Source organism: Ruditapes philippinarum, unplaced genomic scaffold, assembly GCF_026571515.1.
Source record: "Ruditapes philippinarum isolate M1 unplaced genomic scaffold, ASM2657151v2 ctg14455_1_1_1_1, whole genome shotgun sequence".
NCBI classification, from domain to species: domain Eukaryota; kingdom Metazoa; phylum Mollusca; class Bivalvia; order Venerida; family Veneridae; genus Ruditapes; species Ruditapes philippinarum.
Genome location: NW_026854509.1, coordinates 21,222 through 40,106, shown reverse-complemented (window position 1 = coordinate 40,106; position 18,885 = coordinate 21,222). Strand labels below are relative to the sequence as shown.

Genomic DNA, 18,885 nt, shown 5'->3' with positions numbered 1-18,885 from the left:
AGCCTACTTAAAAAGCTCGGAAATAAGTTCTAGAATTCAAATAGACAGTTGTTAACATTTCTTGCTTATCAATTAGACTCAGACATAATATTTCATACCTGTACTTACGTACATTTGACATAGGTATTGATCTGATATTCTGAAAATCTAGCTATGATCTGATGACAAATTCATGGTATGATCCAACTAATCATGTAACGCATGGTAAATTTTTTATATAATTTCAGATCATTATTACATGGTAGTGGTGGCCATCTATGGATTGGTGATTTTGGACTCGCTGACCTTTCAGGTCCGTCACTACACCTGGATATGCTATTTACCGTGGACCTAGTGGAGGGGTGGAATGGTGGATTCCTCAATCCGCCTATGTGACAATTTACACTATTGTATAACTACGAGCATTATATTGTAAACATGCCACTGAAAGTTGATCCGGCCGACTTTATCTTTTTCAAGAAGGTTAGAAACTCTTTAAAACAAATATAATCTTTATCAGAATATATTATGCCAGCAAGACAATTATTGTTGTTTTTAAATAGTCACCTAAGATATACCATATGAATAATGATTTAAGTTTATGAGACATTTTAAGACGAAAGATCTATGTTATTGATACAGAGAGAAGAAGATCACTTATTTGTCCCTTTTTACGCCAAGTTTGAGAAATTTGGTCTGGCTTACCCATTTTTGTGACAGTTTTTAATCTGAAGACATCTTCCATCGGCAGTGATCCTCCTTCACACCTGTTGTGAATTAATTTGTCTTTGTTTGTGGAAGAAAATGTTTATACTGACGTATGAATTTTGAAACACTTGTTTTGGTTAACTGATTTCGAGATGTCTGAAGAAAAGGAAAATGATGCCTAAATACCAGATCAAAATAAACCTGCAATAATGATATGGTGTTTTTTTTACAGGTTTACATTGCTCACAGAATATTTCACCATCCAATATAGATAGCAAAGCTACTAAATGTTGGTTCAAGTAAGTATAAGTATGATCGGGTACACATGGTTCTTACACATAACATTTGAAATCTCTGACTTTTGAATCTTAACCAGTATCAATTTTTTGAGATATGAGAATGCAGATATTGAAGTTGGCCAGCTAACTGTATAGAGCTAGTTTAGACAGTACAAATATTTAGACTGGCCTGTCTCTATACTGGATGACAAAGGCTTTGTATTTTGCTGTCAACATAGTATTGAGAGTGTAATGTTGACTAATGTAAATAAGAAGATTAAGGATGTGAGAAGCAAAGTCAAGACTTTCAAAATTTGACAAATCTTTACCTCATGCCATTTTAATGTAGGGTGATGACAACAAGTAACTGGCTAATCATGTACTCCTCGAATATCGTCCCTGAGTATAGGTTAACAGAAATTGACACTTCAGTACTCTGTCATTATTTAATTATATTGAAATTAATCAATGTAAAATTTCTTAGATATTTCTATAATTATTAAAACATTTAGATTTGATTAAATAAAATTAATAAACATTGATGCAGAGATGTGAAAATTGCCAATTGATAATCATGTGGTTAATGGAGGCAATATGAGTAGTGACCTCAGTTTTGAGCAGGCGTTTGTATAACCTTTTTCGTCATTGTATATCATTTGTTGCTTAGTATATATGTAATTAAATTTAGTCAGTGTAATACCGAAATGGTTTCGAACCGTGGCGGACTGTAAAACTGCCTTTAAGGGTTAATGCCTATAATTTTTAAATACAATAATTCAGAGTCAAGTTATAATGATATAGACCAAAGGTCCAAGGCTTATTTCAAGGATACCATTCCATCGTTTTCTGTAGTACTCTGTCAACTCTGAAATGAAGGATTGCACGGTGATGTCATTCTTATAAATTACCCATTTTTGTTCTTTGATGATGGGTTTGACAGAAACGGAATAGAAATGGATTAATGGTTATACATTTTAAAAGTCTCAAGAAATCTTTATAGTAACAATGGGATTTAAAACCTGATACTTGAGTATGTAAACTGTAATTCTTTTTCAAAATGATTCAGTATCAGGAAAGAAAATTGTCTGTTCTGACTGAGCTGTATCTCCTCTAAGATATAGCAATAAATTTCCAACTCTGCTACAAAAACTACTTAATTTAAAAAAAAAATTGATTGATACCTGGGAGAATTCAGAATATGTAGACATGTATTAGATTGAAAAATCATAATAATAAATAATGTATGATTATATTTCAGATAAGTTGGGCTAGTTGGTACTTTATTTGAGAATTGTATTAGCCTCGTTTGTATTACCTACCTTGGTTGGAGATGGTTTGGTGTGTGTTGTCGGGCTATACTTCCCTCCTTATTGTCATCTTATTGAAGGTATGTCAGATTATTGTATAACTATCTATTTCCACAAAGTTTTCTACCTCCAACGTTTCGAAGGGTTGAAAACTTTGTGGAGAGATAGTTATAAATTAACTGTTTTTTAGCTCACCTGAACATATGTCTCAGGATGAGCTATTAGGATGTCACTCTTCGTCCGTCATCTGTCGTCCATCATACGTCGTCCATCGTACGTCGTCCCCTTGTCCGTTCACACTTTTAAACGACATCCCTCTGAAACCATAAGGCAGATCATAATGAAACTTCACAGGGATGTTCCTTGTGTGAAGCCATTTACAAAGTTGTTCAAAGAATTCCATTCCATGCAGAACTCTGGTTGCCATGGCAACCAAAAGAAAAAACTTTAAATATCTTCTTCTAAAAATCCAAAAGAGCTAGAGCTTAGATATTTGGCATGAAACATCTTCTAGTGAGTGTCTACCAAATTTGTTCAAATAAAAGCCCTGGTGTCAAAATTGGCCCCGCCCTAAGGGGTCATTTTTTTCCCTATGTGCATATAGTAAAAACTTAAAAATTTTCTTTTAAAGAACCAAAAGAGCTAGAGCTAAGATATTTTGCATGAAACATCTTGTAATGAGTGTCTACCAAGTTTGATCAAAGCAAAGCTCTTGGGTCAAAATTGGCCACGCCCCAGGGGGTCATTGATTTTCCCTATATGCATATAGTAAAAACTTAAAAAGATCTTCTTATAAAAAAACTCAAAGAGCAAGAGCTAAATTATTTAGCATGAATTATGTTCTTATGGGTGTCCACCTAATTTGTTCAAATAAAAGCCCTGGGCTCAAAATTGGCCCCGCCTCGGGGGTCATTGATTTTCCTTATATGTGTATAGTAAAAACTTAAAAAATCTTCTTTGAAAAAACCCAAATAGCTAGAGTTTAGATATTAAGCATGAAAGCATCTTCTAGTGAGTGTCTACAAAGTTTGTTCAAATAAAAGCCCTGGTCAAAATTGACCCTCCCCTGGGAGTCATTGATTTTCCTTATATGTGTTTAGCAAAGTCTTAAAAATCTTTTTTGAAATAACCCAAATAGCTAGAGTTTAGATATTAAGCATGAAACATCTTTCTAGTAAGTGTCTACAATTTGTGTTCAAATAGAAGCCCTGGGATCAAAAACTGGCCCACACCCACAGGGGTGTCATTGTTTTTAACTATGTGTATAGTAAAAACTTAAAAAGTCTTATTTGAAAAAAACCCAATGAGCTAGAGCTTAGATGTTTAGCATGAAACATCTTATGGTTGTCTACCAAGTTTGTTCAAAATAAAAGCCCTTGGGTTAAAATTGGCCATTGTTTTCATTAAGTAAAAACTTAACATCATGAAACCTCTTCTAATGGGTGTCTTCCAAGTGAAACCTCTTCTAATGGGTGTCTTCCAAGCTTGTTCAAATAAAAGCCCTGGGGTTTAAACTGGCCCTGCTCCGGGGGCCTATATACAGGTGAGCAACCTCAGGGCCATTATGGCCCTCTTGTTTATGGTGTAAATAATGATCAGATATGTTTCTTGTTTTACTGTATATAAGGATTTGAGTTAATAAAAAAAATCTTAAATGAGGATATTTCAATTTTAAAACAGGCGGTGGTGCCCTGCCTCTATATCTTGAGAATTGGTTTTGATTTATTATCAAACCCTTCCTCAGGTTATATAACATCAAAGCCAGTTATTCTCCTGACAATGTGCACAATCATGTGACTCAATATATACAGCATAAATGGGGTCAATAATTGCATGGTCAAGATCATCGGAGATGATTCAATGTAAAGATTTTGTCTGGAGTATATCTTCTACAGGCATCCTAGTACCACTTGACACAATTGCTGCAAAGTTCTAGGTTAGAGGCAAACACTATTTCAATGTGAAGCTTATGCATACTTAGAGGTATGCTATATAACTTTGCACAGATGTTCGACTTTGTGTGGCATCATGTTGAATTAAAAAATAAAGGTCCCTATGGTCAAAGTCAAGGTCAAATGTATAGGTTCAAGGTCAGATAAGAAATGAAAAGTTGATTAGTGATCATTTAGTCATTATGAATTGTGTAATTTTAATTTTAATGTCCACAGTGAAGACTGAGCATTGTGATGGTGTTTGTTGTAACAAATTGTTACTCTTTTGTTATACCCATACAAGATTGTATATTATTGTATTTAAGTTTTTACCAGAATCTGCACGCTACTTGGTGGCTGCTGGAAGGAAAGAAGAAGCTATGCAAATTTTAAAGTCGGCTGCCAAAATGAATAGAAACACTTTACCAGAAGGTGTTGTTGTCAACACTCAGAGTATTGTAAGTATAACATTTATTGTTGTTTAAATTTTGATTTAAACTGCTGATAATAAGTATTCACTCTAACCTAAAAAGTCCTGAAAGATGAGTAATCTAATCTGTACATTATTTTGTATTGTGCAATAAATGAATAATATTATTTATTTGTTAGGGTAAGGATAAAAGATTTTTCTTCTTGCACATGTATCCTAAATATCTGATTCCTACTAAAGTTTGGACAAAGATGATTTGAGAAGAAAGAAAATCTGACATTTTCATTTAATTTTGATGTTTCAGTCAGAGAGGGGTAACCCAAAAGATTTGTTCTCACCTACATATCTCCGTACAACATTGATGGTCTGGATGTTGTGGTTTGGCACAGCATTGTCATACTATGGAATGGTTTTAGCAAGTGCTGAAATACTGCAGCTTAGAAATGCAGAGAAGTCAGGTACCTGATTGTTAACTTGATATTAATTTGCCTTTTATTTAATTATTTTATTGGTGACGCCGGTGAGCGGCATCGTCTCTTATGGTGTGCTTTATATTTTGGCCTATGGAAGGAGCTGTTATTATTAGCAGTTGATGTCATATTGTGTTAATTAGTTTTATTTTGTTTCGTAATAAACAAACATGTTGTTTAATTATTGGCATCAAATTGTAAAGATTATCATTAGTTATAGATTATAGTAGTGATGGGTGGAATGGTAAAATGTTTGACTTTGAGGATATGAGTTTGTACATGTTGTATATCTTGAGCTAGAAATATTTCAATATCTTAAGTATCTGATCTATAACATGGCATACAGAGTAATAAATTGAATGTTATTGATAACATCTGTGAGTTACAAATATCATTCAACCAAGGAATTGTAGATTCCTGTGTTACAACTATGTTTCCTTCATATGATGCAGGTGCTTGTTAGTTAGCTTGGAAATGGACTTGAGCTCATAACCTCAAAGATTTTGTTAAAATTGAGCATGAATAAATCATGTTTAAGCAAACACAAAAAAAAACAACAAAAATAAAAACAAAAATGTGTACCATTGACCCAATAAAGAATTCATTGAAACTTGTTTGGTATCTGTCAGTTAGTTTATGACCAAATTTCTGCTTAATTTATTCTAAATTCAAAATAGAAGGAAAGAACTTTAGCGCCTTATTGATTGACATTTGTGTGCTTTTTTATGAAATCTATTGTAGTTAACTTTTATATTAAAAGGTGAGAAGTGCAAGTGTAATTTACTGAAGAAGGGTGATTATAATAGTATGATTGTGTCTACATTGGGAGAATTCATAGGTAAGTTTGTGTAATGATTTTTTTCAATGACAGCCACAGCTTTATTCAATTAACTAGCAATTCTAGTATATGCACACTTATTAAGCCACTGTTATCTTAAAGGAACTCCATTGATGTTTTTTTGAGATGACGGGACTGGAAATATTTTCTAAGACTTGTGTACCTTTTGATGAATGACTATACCAATAGCTTGTGTGCATATTTTCAAATCATTGTGTCACCCCCAGTGTTGCATCTAGAATTTCAAAATTATGGGGGATTGTCCCCCACTCAATTGAAAAATGTGGGGGATTTGAAAAAGATGTGGGGGACATACATTGACCTTACAATATGACATACAGAATAGAGTTTATTTATTTTACATTCAGGCGTTTTTGACAGCTATCATCCGCTCAAAAACGGAAGTAGAAAAAATAAAATATTGACGAATACTACATTTCACACGCGAGATGACTTAGTCGGCTGCTACACGCGATTAAGTACGTATTTTAGTCATAACCACGAGTGAAAACAAACATGGCTGAAGCGTTTAAGATACGATGAAGATAAACTGAATTAAGTTGAAAAGATTGTCAGATGCGCGACTTGGCGTGCACTGACTTCAATAAAATGTGCGATCTGCATAAAAAATGCGCAAATCGCGCAATCGCGCGGCCTAGATGCAACACTGCACCCCGTTATTCAAGATCAGTCATTTTTGTTGTGCAAATAGATGCAAAAAATGAAAAGCTTTACAACACTTTTCACTCATTTCGGGCTAAAAATCACACACACACAAAAAATAGTCAATTTAATTAAGAGTAAATTTCTTTATTTAGTCCACCTACCGTTTTAACCGGAGGGGACTTTAGGTTTACCCTCCGTCCGTCTGTCCGTCTTGTCTGTCTGTCCGTCTGTCCGTCTGTCTGTCAGTCTCGTCAGTGCCGTTGCGAGTCCGTCCGTCCACAAAACTGGATCCCGCAGATAAACGCAAAAAGTACTGAAAATATTTTTATGAAACTTGATATATGGATAGATGGCAGTATGGAGATTATGCACGTCTTTTTTTATTCTTCCTATGTTGAAAATTCTGGTTGCTATGGCAACAAATAGTCTGAAAATATGGCAAATTTAACACATAAACTGGATCCAGTGATAACTCAAAAAGTACTGAAAATATTTTTATGAAACTTGAAATATGGGTAGATGGCAGTCTGGAGATTATGCACATCTTTTTCTTTTCTTCCTATGTTGAAAATTCTGGTTGCTATGGCAACAAATAGCCTGAATTTCAAGATTTCTGATTTAAATTTTTCAGCTTTTTCACTATATGTTCTTTATTTCTTAAGGTGTTTACTTCAAACTTTAAATATAAGTTTCTGGTCATCAACCACATCATATGTGACAAGGTTTATAACTCTAGCACAAAAAATATCAGTATTACCTCCCTTGAACTTAGATTTTTTAGGGGAAAAAATGTTGTCTTTTTTAAATAACTTCTTTATTATACCCCCACCACAAAATGTGGGGGGGGCTATAATGGATTCGCTTTGTCGCGTCGGTCGGTCCGTCCGTCGGTCCGTCCGTCCGTCTCCATTTTCGTGTCCGCTCTATAACTTCTATACCAATTGAAGGATTTTCTTCAAACTTGGCTCAAATGTTCACCTCAACAAGGGGATGTGCAGAACCCATATTGCCCATGTGTCAGTTCAAGGTCAAGGTCACAATTGAAGGTCAAATATCAAACACTATCAAATATTACACAGTATGTCGTGTCCGCTCTGTAAGTCCTACACTACTTGAAAGATTTTCTTCAAACTTGGCTCAAATGTTCACCTCAACCAGGGGATGTGCAGAACCCATGTCGCCCATGTGTCAGCTCAAGGTCAAGGTCACAATTGAAGGTCAAATATCAAACAATTAAATATTACACAGTATGTCGTGTCCGCTCTGTAAGTCCTACACTACTTGAAAGATTTTCTTCAAACTTGGCTCAAATGTTCACCTCAACATGGGGATGTGCAGAATCCATGTTGCCTATGTGTCAGCTCAAGGTCAAGGTCACAATTGAAGGTCAAATATCAAACAATCTAATATTATACAATATGTCATGTCCGCTCTGTAAGTCCTACACTAATTGAAAGATTTTCTTCAATCTTGGCTCAAATGTTCACCTCAACCAGGGGATGTGCAGAACTTATGTCACTCTTTTGCTGGCTTAAGGTCAAGGTCACACTTTAAGGTCAAAAATTGACTTAGAAAATATTCTTAAATTTTAACATTTATTTGAATATTTCTAAATCTAGAAAAGGTATTTGCTTGAAACTTAGAATATTTTTGAAGGGTCACAATTCCAATATGCTGTTCGTTCAAGTTTCATAACTCTGTATTGCATTTTACCAAAGTTATGCCCCTTTGTAAGTCTTCAAATTTACATACAATCAAATATTAGACAATATGTTGTGTCCGCTCTTTAAATCCTATACTAATGGAAGAATTTTCACCTCAACAAGGTTATGTGCAGAATCCATGTCACCTTTGTGCCGGCTAAAAGTTAAAGGACACACTTGAAAGACAAAAATTGACTTAGAAAATGTTCTTAAATTTTTACATGTACTTGAATAATTCTGAAACTAGCGCAGGCATTTGCTTGAAACTTAAAAGATATATGAGGTGTGGCAAATAAGATATGCAGGTCAAGTTTCATTACTCTGTATTGCATTTTGACAAAGTTATGCCCCTTTTTAAGTCTTCAAATTTACATACAACCAATACTAGACAATATATTGTGTCTACTCTATAAATTCTATACTAATGGAAGGATTTTCTTCAATCTTTACTCAAATGTTCAACTAAACTGGGTGATATGCAAAACTCATTTTACCCTTGTGCCATATTAAGGTCAAGGCCACACTTGAAGGTCAAAAATTGACTTATAAATAAAATGTTTAATACATTGGGAAAATGAAAGGTTATTTGTAACTGTTTTGAACATGATTTGATAATATATATTTATACTATTACCTGTACAATTAGTCTTTTTTCACCAGAGATAATTTCTTTTTATGTATTTGTGCCACATAAGTTATTCCCTTAACCACCTTTCCAAGTGGTCTTCTGTCAAGGACATTGGTGGGGGTATGAATCGCATTCAGCAATAGTTCTAGTTTCCTAATGTATCTACTTCAAACTTCATATATATGTTTCTTATTATCACTCGACATTTTTGAGAAGGTTAAATACTCTAGCAAGACTATTTCCAGAATTATGTCCCCCTTGAACTTAGATTTTTTTCGAGAAACTGGTATTTTCACTTCAACATCTTCATTCCTTATAGGATTTACTTTAAAATCCCACATCGTAATAATTAATATGACAAGGTTGTATAAACATAATTTCCTTACTAAGCATGGAAACTTAACACATTACTGTGATATAGACAAACTTATTTTATTATGTTTTGTGGTTGATATTTTCAAATACAGACTTCATCCTCAAATTCATTATAAATGGCAATACACAGGAGTGTATGACAATTAAAGAACTTTTTGAGGGACCGGTAGGGGACTACTGTATTGCCCGCAATACTATCAAATGCTTGTTTATCTTTAAGATTGCTTCATTTAATCTATGTAACCATAAACCACTACATGTAGTTTCATCTTAAATAAGACAATGAACAGTTAACAAAATAAACTTGAAAAAGTTTTTCATCTTTACAATAACTAAGCACAGAATGTTAATGAATGAAAATACATAGATATAATTCTAGGGATTCTAAAAAGTTCATAATGTGAGAAATATTTCTGAAGCATTACATTATTTTACATCTGTTATTCTTTTGTTTTATTTAAGCTCTTCCACTGAACATATTTCTGATAGACCTTGTTGGCCGTCGATGGACTGGTGCTGTGAATTTATTTGGTTGTGGTCTATTTTTCATACTTCTTCAATTACCAGTGTCTCAGACTGTATTAACTGTATTAATATTCATGGTTCGTGGATTCTCTGCAGGAATGTTCAACTTTGTTTACATCTATACTTCAGAGGTATTTTTACTATGCCATTGTCTTTTGTCTTGTCTTTTGTCGCACTTTGTTTATAGTATAAAATGAATATAGAAACAATTATATACTTTTTGAAGAGTTGAAACAACTTTTTGTATTAGAAATGTAGTTTGAGCCACACATGTTTGCTCTATGTAAAGAATTTTGAATTGCACAAATTGGTTACTGATTAGTAAGTAAGTAAGTAAGTAAGTAACAACTTTATTTAATGAGGCTAGCACATTCGGTTTCCCGATCTTCCATGTGGGCCTCAGCATATACATACAATGTAACATAACAACATATAAATACAATGTGACATAAATTATATACAACATTATATAGTCAACATTTACAAAACATCATTTAAGAAATAAACTGTTAATTTTTTTTTTTACACTTTGTGGCATTTTCAAAAACTTCAATATTGAAAAATACAACTAATGTTAAAAAACAACACAGTTAGTCATCCTGGTATCATATTTAGAAAGCTATGTACACAATAAAAATGGAAAAATGACATATATAAAAAAATGGAAAAATGACATATATAATTTAAATGGAAAATTGCCAATGAATATAGTTGGCTTGAAATTTTTTCAAAGTTTCAGAATTTCTAACATGTATTGGAATGTCATTCCATATTGTAGGCCCAGAGTAATTAAGTGTTTTCCTAAAACACTCTGTTTTTGGTTTAGGTACAATTAGTTTTTCATTTTGGACAGATCTCAAATTAAAGTTGTGTCTGTCATTTACTGTTTGAAATTTATTTTTCATATACTTAGGAAAGGATGGTTCATTTATTGACTTATACATTAGAATTGCCTTTTTGTATCTGATTCTTTGGTCAAAGGACATCCAGTTTAGTTCTTTAAATAGTTCATTTGATGGGGCATCAAAATTTTTGTCCAAAATTATTCTAGCAGCTCTTTTTTGAAATTTGACTATTTGTGAGAGTAAATCACTGCTGCAGTTTCCCCAAATAGTGCAGCAGTAGTCCAAATGTGGCAGTATATATGCATTGAAGAAAAGTTTTCTAGCATGAAGATCAAGATATTGTTTAATTTAAGAAGCAAATAGAGCTGTGAATTGCATTTTTTAAATAATTTTTTGAATGTGTGTTTTCCATTTTAGATTTTTGTCAACATAGACTCCTAGTACTTTTTCATTGTCTGTAAATTCTATTTCTTGATTGTGAAGGTTAAGAGAAGGTGTTGAAGAATGCTCAGATTTTGAATGCTTTATTGAGAAATTCATAGCTTTAGTTTTTTTTGTGCATTTAGTATCATTGAATTTTGTACACACCATGTGCTTATACTATCAAGATCTGATTGAAGATTATCTTCTACTTCCCTTATAGTATTTCCAGTTGAAGTTAGAGAAGTGCCATCTGCAAACATATCAGTATTTGACTTTTTTATATGAAGATGTATGTCATTTATGTAAATTAAGAATAGTAGGGGCCCTAGGACTGAGCCCTGGGGTACTCCGGAGACAACTTCAGCAGATTCTGATAAAACACCAGACACATTTACTTTTTGTGACCTGTCTGACAGATATGATGTAATCCAAGAAATAGTGTGTGAGGAAAGATGATAGAAAGGTAGTTTTTCAATAAGAATTTTGTGATTAACTAAATCAAAGGCCTTAGATAAGTCCAGAAAAAACAGTTCCAACAATTTTGCCATCATTAAGTGCATTTATCCAATTATCAATTAAATTTGTAAGTGCTGTTTCACATGAATGGTATGCCCTGAAGCCTGATTGAGCTGTGTAGAGGAAATTGTTTGTTTCTAAAAATAGCTTCAAGTTGTCAGAAACATGTTTTTCAAATATTTTTGAGATAAGTGGGAGAACTGAAATTGGTCTATAGTTGTTTTTGTCAGACTTGAGGCCTTTCTTGTAGATTGGTGTTACCTTTGATTGTTTTAACTGTGTGGGAAATTTTCCAGTTTTAATACTTAAGTTTATTATGGTACAAAGGGGTTTATCTATGACACTTGCTGCCGTTTTTTAGAAATTTTGCACTAATGCCATCTAAGCCTGTTGCTTTCGTAATATCGAGACTGTTCAGTTTTTGTTTTACATAACTTAGTTCAACATAGGGGATTTCAAAATTTATTTGGTTGATTTGTGCTTTCAGATTTAAAAGATTCTTGAAGAGCAATTTTCATTTTATGTGATAACTCAGTTATATTTTCAGCTTTTTTAAATACATTTGCAAAAAAGGTGTTAAATGTTTCTGCTGTTAACTTTTGATCAGTTATTGGCAAACCATTTTCATCATTTATATAGGATGTCTGTTGACCATTCTGTTTTTCCTGATAGACTTTTCAAGTTTTTCCAAAGTTTTTTAGGATTTTTCTTATGTGAATTTATCTCATGGTTAAAAAAATCTGTTTTTGCTATATGGATGAGTTTTTTTCACTTGTGTCTTCCAGTACTTGAAGTCATCAACATTATTTTTCTTTTTAGCATAGTCCCTACTATGTATTGCATTAGCTATATCTTCATTGAACCAATCAGCTTGATTTTATGTTTAACTCTTTTTGTTTGTATGGAGCATGTATGTTAAGAGTTTCTAAAAATAATTTGTTAAAAGTGTCTAAAGCATCATCTGGATCATTAAACATATCAATATGGGACCATGGTGTTTTGACAGATCATTTAGAAATGTATCAGCATTAAAGTTCTTTAAGTACCTGTATTTGATTATATCATGCGTTGGACCCTTTTTAACATTTTTATTTGTTCGTCTAGTAAAAATTATTGGAAAATGATCACTAATTGAAAGTACAGGTACTGCAGTGTATGAGATATTTTGTGGTTGGTTACATATAGATATGATCAATAATAGTTGATGATGCTGGTGTAACTCTAGTAGGTTGTTTAATAAGTTGAGAAAGATTAAAAGTATTGATTATATTGTTCCATGTTGAATTATTTGAGCCTGAAGCACCAAAATTGTAGTTAAGATCTCCAAAAAGAATTACTTCTTTGTCTTCAGTAAATATTTTATCAAGGACTTCCTCAATTTTATAATTCCACGAAGTTAATGATGAAGGTGGCCTGTAAATGTATCCTAACAATAAAGGCTTTTGCTTGTCAAGTTTCATTTCAAGCCATATTGACTCAATTTCCTCAGACTGTAGGTCAACTCTTAGTTCACATGGCAATGAAGACTTCACATATAAAACAATTCCCCCACCATTTGATTTCCTGTCACGCCTAAAGAGTTGATAATTATTTAAAGTTAACTCTGAATCAGAAAAAACATCACTTAAAAAAGTTTCTTGAAGTCCTAATACATCAATGTCAGGATATTTGTCTACTAAATATTTGATATCGTAAAGTTTGGGGTAAAGATAGTGAATGTTTAAGTGGAAAAAGTTTAGTCCTTTCTTATCAAATGTTATTTCATTCAAAGTGGGGAGTATATCAACTCCTTCATCACATTCTAATAAAGATGAGTTCTCTGATATTGTTCCGTGAGTGTTGTTCACTTTTTTATTTTGGTCAGTAACGTTTATCAAACTTTCATCTAGGTCATTCTCTAATGACGGTGCGGAACCATCCATGTTGGCCAGGGATTCCATACTCCACGATAAACTCCAAACCTGGGATGAGGATTTGGAATTTTCCGAGCATTTTTCTGTCTGCTGTTGGCATGTCGAAAATTTACATGGTCTCTGGAAGAGTTGCTTACTTGTTGTCTGGAACTGTTGTTTTCGATGCCAAGGATTTTTCTTATGCCTGCATTGAGTTGTTTTCCCAGTACAGTCGAACCTTCTCTATTGAGATGAACTTCATCGTAATAGAGACTTTGATCAGTCTTACCATTTTTCAAGAATGCACTAGAATTGTCAATAAAAAGGAACCCATTGGTCTTGCAGAGCTCTTCTATTAGACTATTTGTTTCAGCAATATTTTTCCTTGACAGCAGATCTCTCTTTTTTGGCAGAATAGATGATATTCCAATTCTCACTTTTTGGTTGACTGTCTGTAGTAAATTAACTATTTCTTTGAAGTCATCACAGATAGTATGCGGAGAGTTGGCATTGGAGATATTGTTTATGCCTGTATGCAAGATGATTAGGTCAGTTTCTTCTGTTAATTTTCGATGTGATCTATCATCTTCAATTTTTGTCTTGAGGTCCTGAACAGTTGCACCACTGGTTGATTTTATGGTGACATTTATCTGATTAGTACTCATTTTTTTTCTTATAAGTCCTTTAGTGACTGAATCTCCCAGAATGAGTACTTCATGTTTTTTCTTCGCTGGGCTCACACTTCTGTCTGGAGTAGATAATTCTGTGTTATTAGGACTTCTGCATGTTTCTGAAAGAGATTGCTTCCTTTCATCTATACAACTGATATTCTGTGTTGGTAGACAGGTGTTTTCATTTACAGGATTTTGGGTTTCATTCTGATGATCTGAAGTTATACTTTTACTTTTTAGAAGTTGTATCTCATGCTTAAGAGAGTATATGTCAGATTTAGCTGCAACGTTTTCTGTTCTTCTTTTAACCAGTTCAAGTGAGTTTGCAAATTCCTCAAATTGCTCTTTCATGGATCAAAATTTGACTGAAGTGTGTCAATAGTATCTTGTTGTTGCTGTTTCATAGAAGCCTTTTCTCGTAATACTTCATTTTCCTGTTTTAAAGACTGATTTTGTCTGTCTTTGTTTCATAATTTCTTCTTCAAGAAGTAGAATTTTTGCATTTTGGTCACTTTTGAAGTCTTTTAAGTCTTTGATTGACGACTTAAGTTCTGCATTTTCAGTTTTGAGTATGTTATTTTCTGTGAGACATTTGCTGCATTTTATGTTTAAGTTCTCTTGAAAGTCACACTGCACAGAGAAATCACATTTTTTCTATTAATGAAGAAGTAAATGTTTCATTAGAGTAAGACAAGATGGATTTTACTGCTGTTTCTTCACTGTTTTTTGTCAGATTTCTGTAGTTCATTGGTGTATTCCAATTTGACTGTCCAATTTTGTGTAGCTTTTGTTCAGGTTTCTTGCCAGTTTCTTGAATGATAGTTAATTGCCTGTTAAATTCTTGGTAATCAACCTTCTGCCCACCCCTTTTCTCAGTTTTCTTAGCCTTTTTCAACTCTTTTCCAAGTTTTAGCATCCCACTGTTTAGAGATGGACCAAAGATTGCTCTAGATACAGAACTTAAAAATACCAGTTGATTTTGATTTGGTGAGGTTCTTTTGAGGTGTCAGATTAGGACTACTGATAGGAGATGGTGTCAGAGGAAGTGAATGGTGCTGTTTTTGAGCCTTTTACATTCGGTGTTGAGATTGTTGGCGTTTGAGGCATGATGGGTTGCATTTTTCGATCATTGGTATCATTGTTACATTCAGATTGTTTTAAGTCACATTTTATATGCTCAAGGATAGTGTCCAACCATACTCTGCATCCAGTTCCTTGGATCAACATTTTCATTGTCTTGTTATATACTGTAATAACAACTTTCATGTTTGATAGAGTTATTGTTGTTGTTAGCCCAGTATTGTCCTTTGTAGGTTCTAATTGATACATAGACTTTAAAATTTGAAGCATTTTTGTATGTGTTGATTGTTGAAAAAATGTAATTGAAATATTGTCACTTGTTGGGCTGACATACAGATCAAAAAGATTATCAACTGTTATGTTGTCTGACAAGTCATTGTTTGAAAATCCTTCAAAATCCTCCATATCCATTGATGAATGATTAGAAGCCATTATCACAGATTGTTGTTAACACTTTAGTCCATTAAATATTTAAAGCCATTTTAGCACCTTTTGTTTGCAAGATTAGTAGGAATTTCAGGTATTTTGAATGAGAATTTATTAATCCTTCTTTATATAAAAAAAATGAGAAAAACACTTTTTCAGCTTTCAAACTGTGCAGACGTGCATTTTTTGCTCTCACTATTCTTTCAAATAAAAATGGATTACCTTTAAAGAAATTGGATATATTTATATGACTCAATTCCTTGGACAATTCTGCATCTTAATATTAACATTAAAAAGTGTTTTTGTGATTAGAAAATTCATAATTGGATGAAAACTGTTCAGTTCCACTGTTACTTATCTTGATTATCTAATATAGCATCTAAAACAGGATTTATTGTTTGTCCATAACAAGAGTTATGTTCATATTTTGCTTCAAGAAGAAGAAATTCTGCTTGTTCTTGAACAAGAAAAAAAACCCATTATAAATATCACATGATATTGTTTATCTACCAATACATACTGTCACTACATTTCATTCATCACAATACTTGTTCAGAATTCAGGTTAAGCAAAATGATAAGGAACTAGTAATCCTTTACAAAAATTACATATAGAATGCAAATACAGATGTTTTACCATTTACTGTTGTTTTATTTTTCAGGTATATCCTACTACTATAAGAACATTAGGTATAGGTACAGCATCATCATGGGCTCGTGTTGGTGCTATGATCACTCCATTTCTTGCTCAGGTAAATATCATTTATAAGTGCTATGACGGAAACACTTTTACGTAAATTTTAGTATATGTTTGACTTATACAGAATTTATTTTAGTTTGATTGTGTTGGAAGCTATAAGCGTATAGACACCCTTTTAAATCCATTCCTGGAACCAACCAGTACTGTGCAATGAGTGTAAAGTTTCTTCCTCAAGGAAACAACGACTTGCCCCTGACCAGGTTTGAACCAATGCGGCTAGCGATCATTAGATTACCAGATATTTTTAACCATGATAGAAGAGAATATACAAGAAGAGTGATACACAAGCAAATTTTGGAATATTTCTTCAGATTATAGAAATTGTTTTATGTTAGTAATATTTTTTGTATAAAAATGGTGTAATGACGCCATTTTGTTATGGTACTTTACCTCTCTAATCATTTATCCCCTAAGGCAGTAGGAGATTTTGTAGGTTGGAATCCCCCCAGAGATTTTGTAAATTCTTTCATCCAGCTTCACTCTGCTTGCTTCAGGAAGATTGATGGTTTAACTCTGTTGCCTGCACATGCATGAAATAATGCATGAAGTGGCTCCTGATGATTTCCTGCACCATTAAAGCTGGAAAGTCACCATGTGACCTTTTACAGAGTGGAGTGTTATCGTGAAATAAATCAACTAAACAAAGGCTTGTGCCTCGTTAATTCAGATATTTGCCAAGTTGTCTTAGTACATACTCTACTTAAAGTACAGCTGTATTATAGGTGATTAGGTATATGACATGTAGATGGATTTTATATTAATGGCCTGGAGAATTTGTTGTAATTGACATAGTTTTTCATGTTCTGTGTTCATTTCGTGGCTTGCTGCATTATAGAATTATGTGAAACAGACATTATTGAAAATACCTTGTAATTTACCTGCAATATTTTATATTGCAGGTTTTTATTAGATGCCTCCTTAACAGCACAGTTCTGGGTTTATTGGCCAGTAAGAGTTATATGTGTATTTGTTGCAATTTTGCTTACCTATTAGAAACCAGGAAAGGAGAATACCTGTAGTATTGGAAAATACCATTTTGGGTATAAATATGTTCAGATGCATGACAATAACTTCAATCTTTTTTTGGAAGGCAATATCTTGTTGATTATTCCTCTGGCATATGACCAAAAACAACAGTATCCATATGTGTAATAATATTGTTCATTGCCATTAAAGTAAAGTGAAAAAAAGTCTCAAAATATGTACTTAGAAATCAATTTTTAAAATTAAAAAACAAAAAACAAAACAAAAAAACACATGCTCTTTAGGTTTGCATAAAAAGTATTTTAAGAAAACTCCATTGCGCATGTTTCTTTTGGTTTAAACATATTTTATTTGATATGTTTACATTATGTAGTATTTTAAGAAAACTCCATTGCGCATATTTCTTTTGGTTTACACATATTTATTTGATATATTTACATTATGTATGATGAACAGTATTTACACAATATATCTTGGGGATTGGGCAGAAAGCTATGAAACCTGACGAGTGTCCTCTCCCTTTAAAAAAAAACTTCATTTGTATTTAAATGCACACAAATTCTTTTTCTAGCCAGATTATAAATGATAAGCACCCCAAGTAGTATGGAAGTGTAGTGTTGAATAATTATTACAAAGGATTGAGCCAATATATAGAGTAAAGAAACTTTTACGACAGACTAAATTCAAAGAAGACTTGAGTGTTAATGTTGGCGTCATTGTCGCACTTTGGTAAAGTTTTTGCTTGCATGTTGGTATCACCAAAACTACTGTAGAGTATTGGTTGAAACTTCACAAACTTATTTGATAACATATATTTACTTGTTTTGAATTTTGTTCCGGAAAAGTGTAATTTTCTTCAAATAAAATACAAATAAAATAAAAAGTGCACTTATATGTTGAAAATTATTTTGATTATTTTTTTTGTAGCAAAGCATTTCAATAGAGGATGACTGATTACAGCAAAACTAGCAGGAATTAGGAGAAAATCAAATAACGGCAGCAAGTCTTTGGAATGTCTTTCATACATCACTTTACAACATGATTAATGAAGAATGACCCCTTAGTAACATGCAGGCAACAGATCCAGGTTTGAAATATAGATGTAAATGATGAGATTTTTAGTTAGATAAGAATTATAATATTTATTGTAGATAATATGTAATATTAGTATGGTAATTTTTTATGTAGATCTTGTTGACCCTTGTCCTGCTAAATGTATGAAACAAACCTTTCAACTGTTCTTATAAAGCAAATTTAACAAATTTCAATGTCATAGAAATATTTTTATGTTTCTTGCTTATTTTTTCGTATTTTAATATTGAAATAATCTATTTGTATAATAAATGGCTGTTTCTAAATGCAAAGCAGGACAAGTCTGTTCTCTAAATTCAATGATATATATGTAAATATATATATGATTTTTACTTGTCTTAGTTAGGTGTTCAGGAATC

General features: G+C 32.8%; 1 protein-coding gene across 1 annotated transcript; it reads left to right on the top strand.

The window, feature by feature from the left end:
- Positions 1-227: 227 nt before the first annotated feature.
- On the top strand, positions 228-18,388 carry LOC132740306 (putative transporter SVOPL; the record flags this gene model as incomplete). The annotated part of the gene is made up of 8 exons (XM_060728183.1): positions 228-292; positions 920-986; positions 4,508-4,661; positions 4,938-5,091; positions 5,864-5,941; positions 9,776-9,969; positions 16,353-16,442; positions 18,362-18,388. Coding segments are annotated over 8 exons (829 nt in total), but the record flags the coding sequence as incomplete, so codon positions are not given.
- Positions 18,389-18,885: the final 497 nt, after the last annotated feature.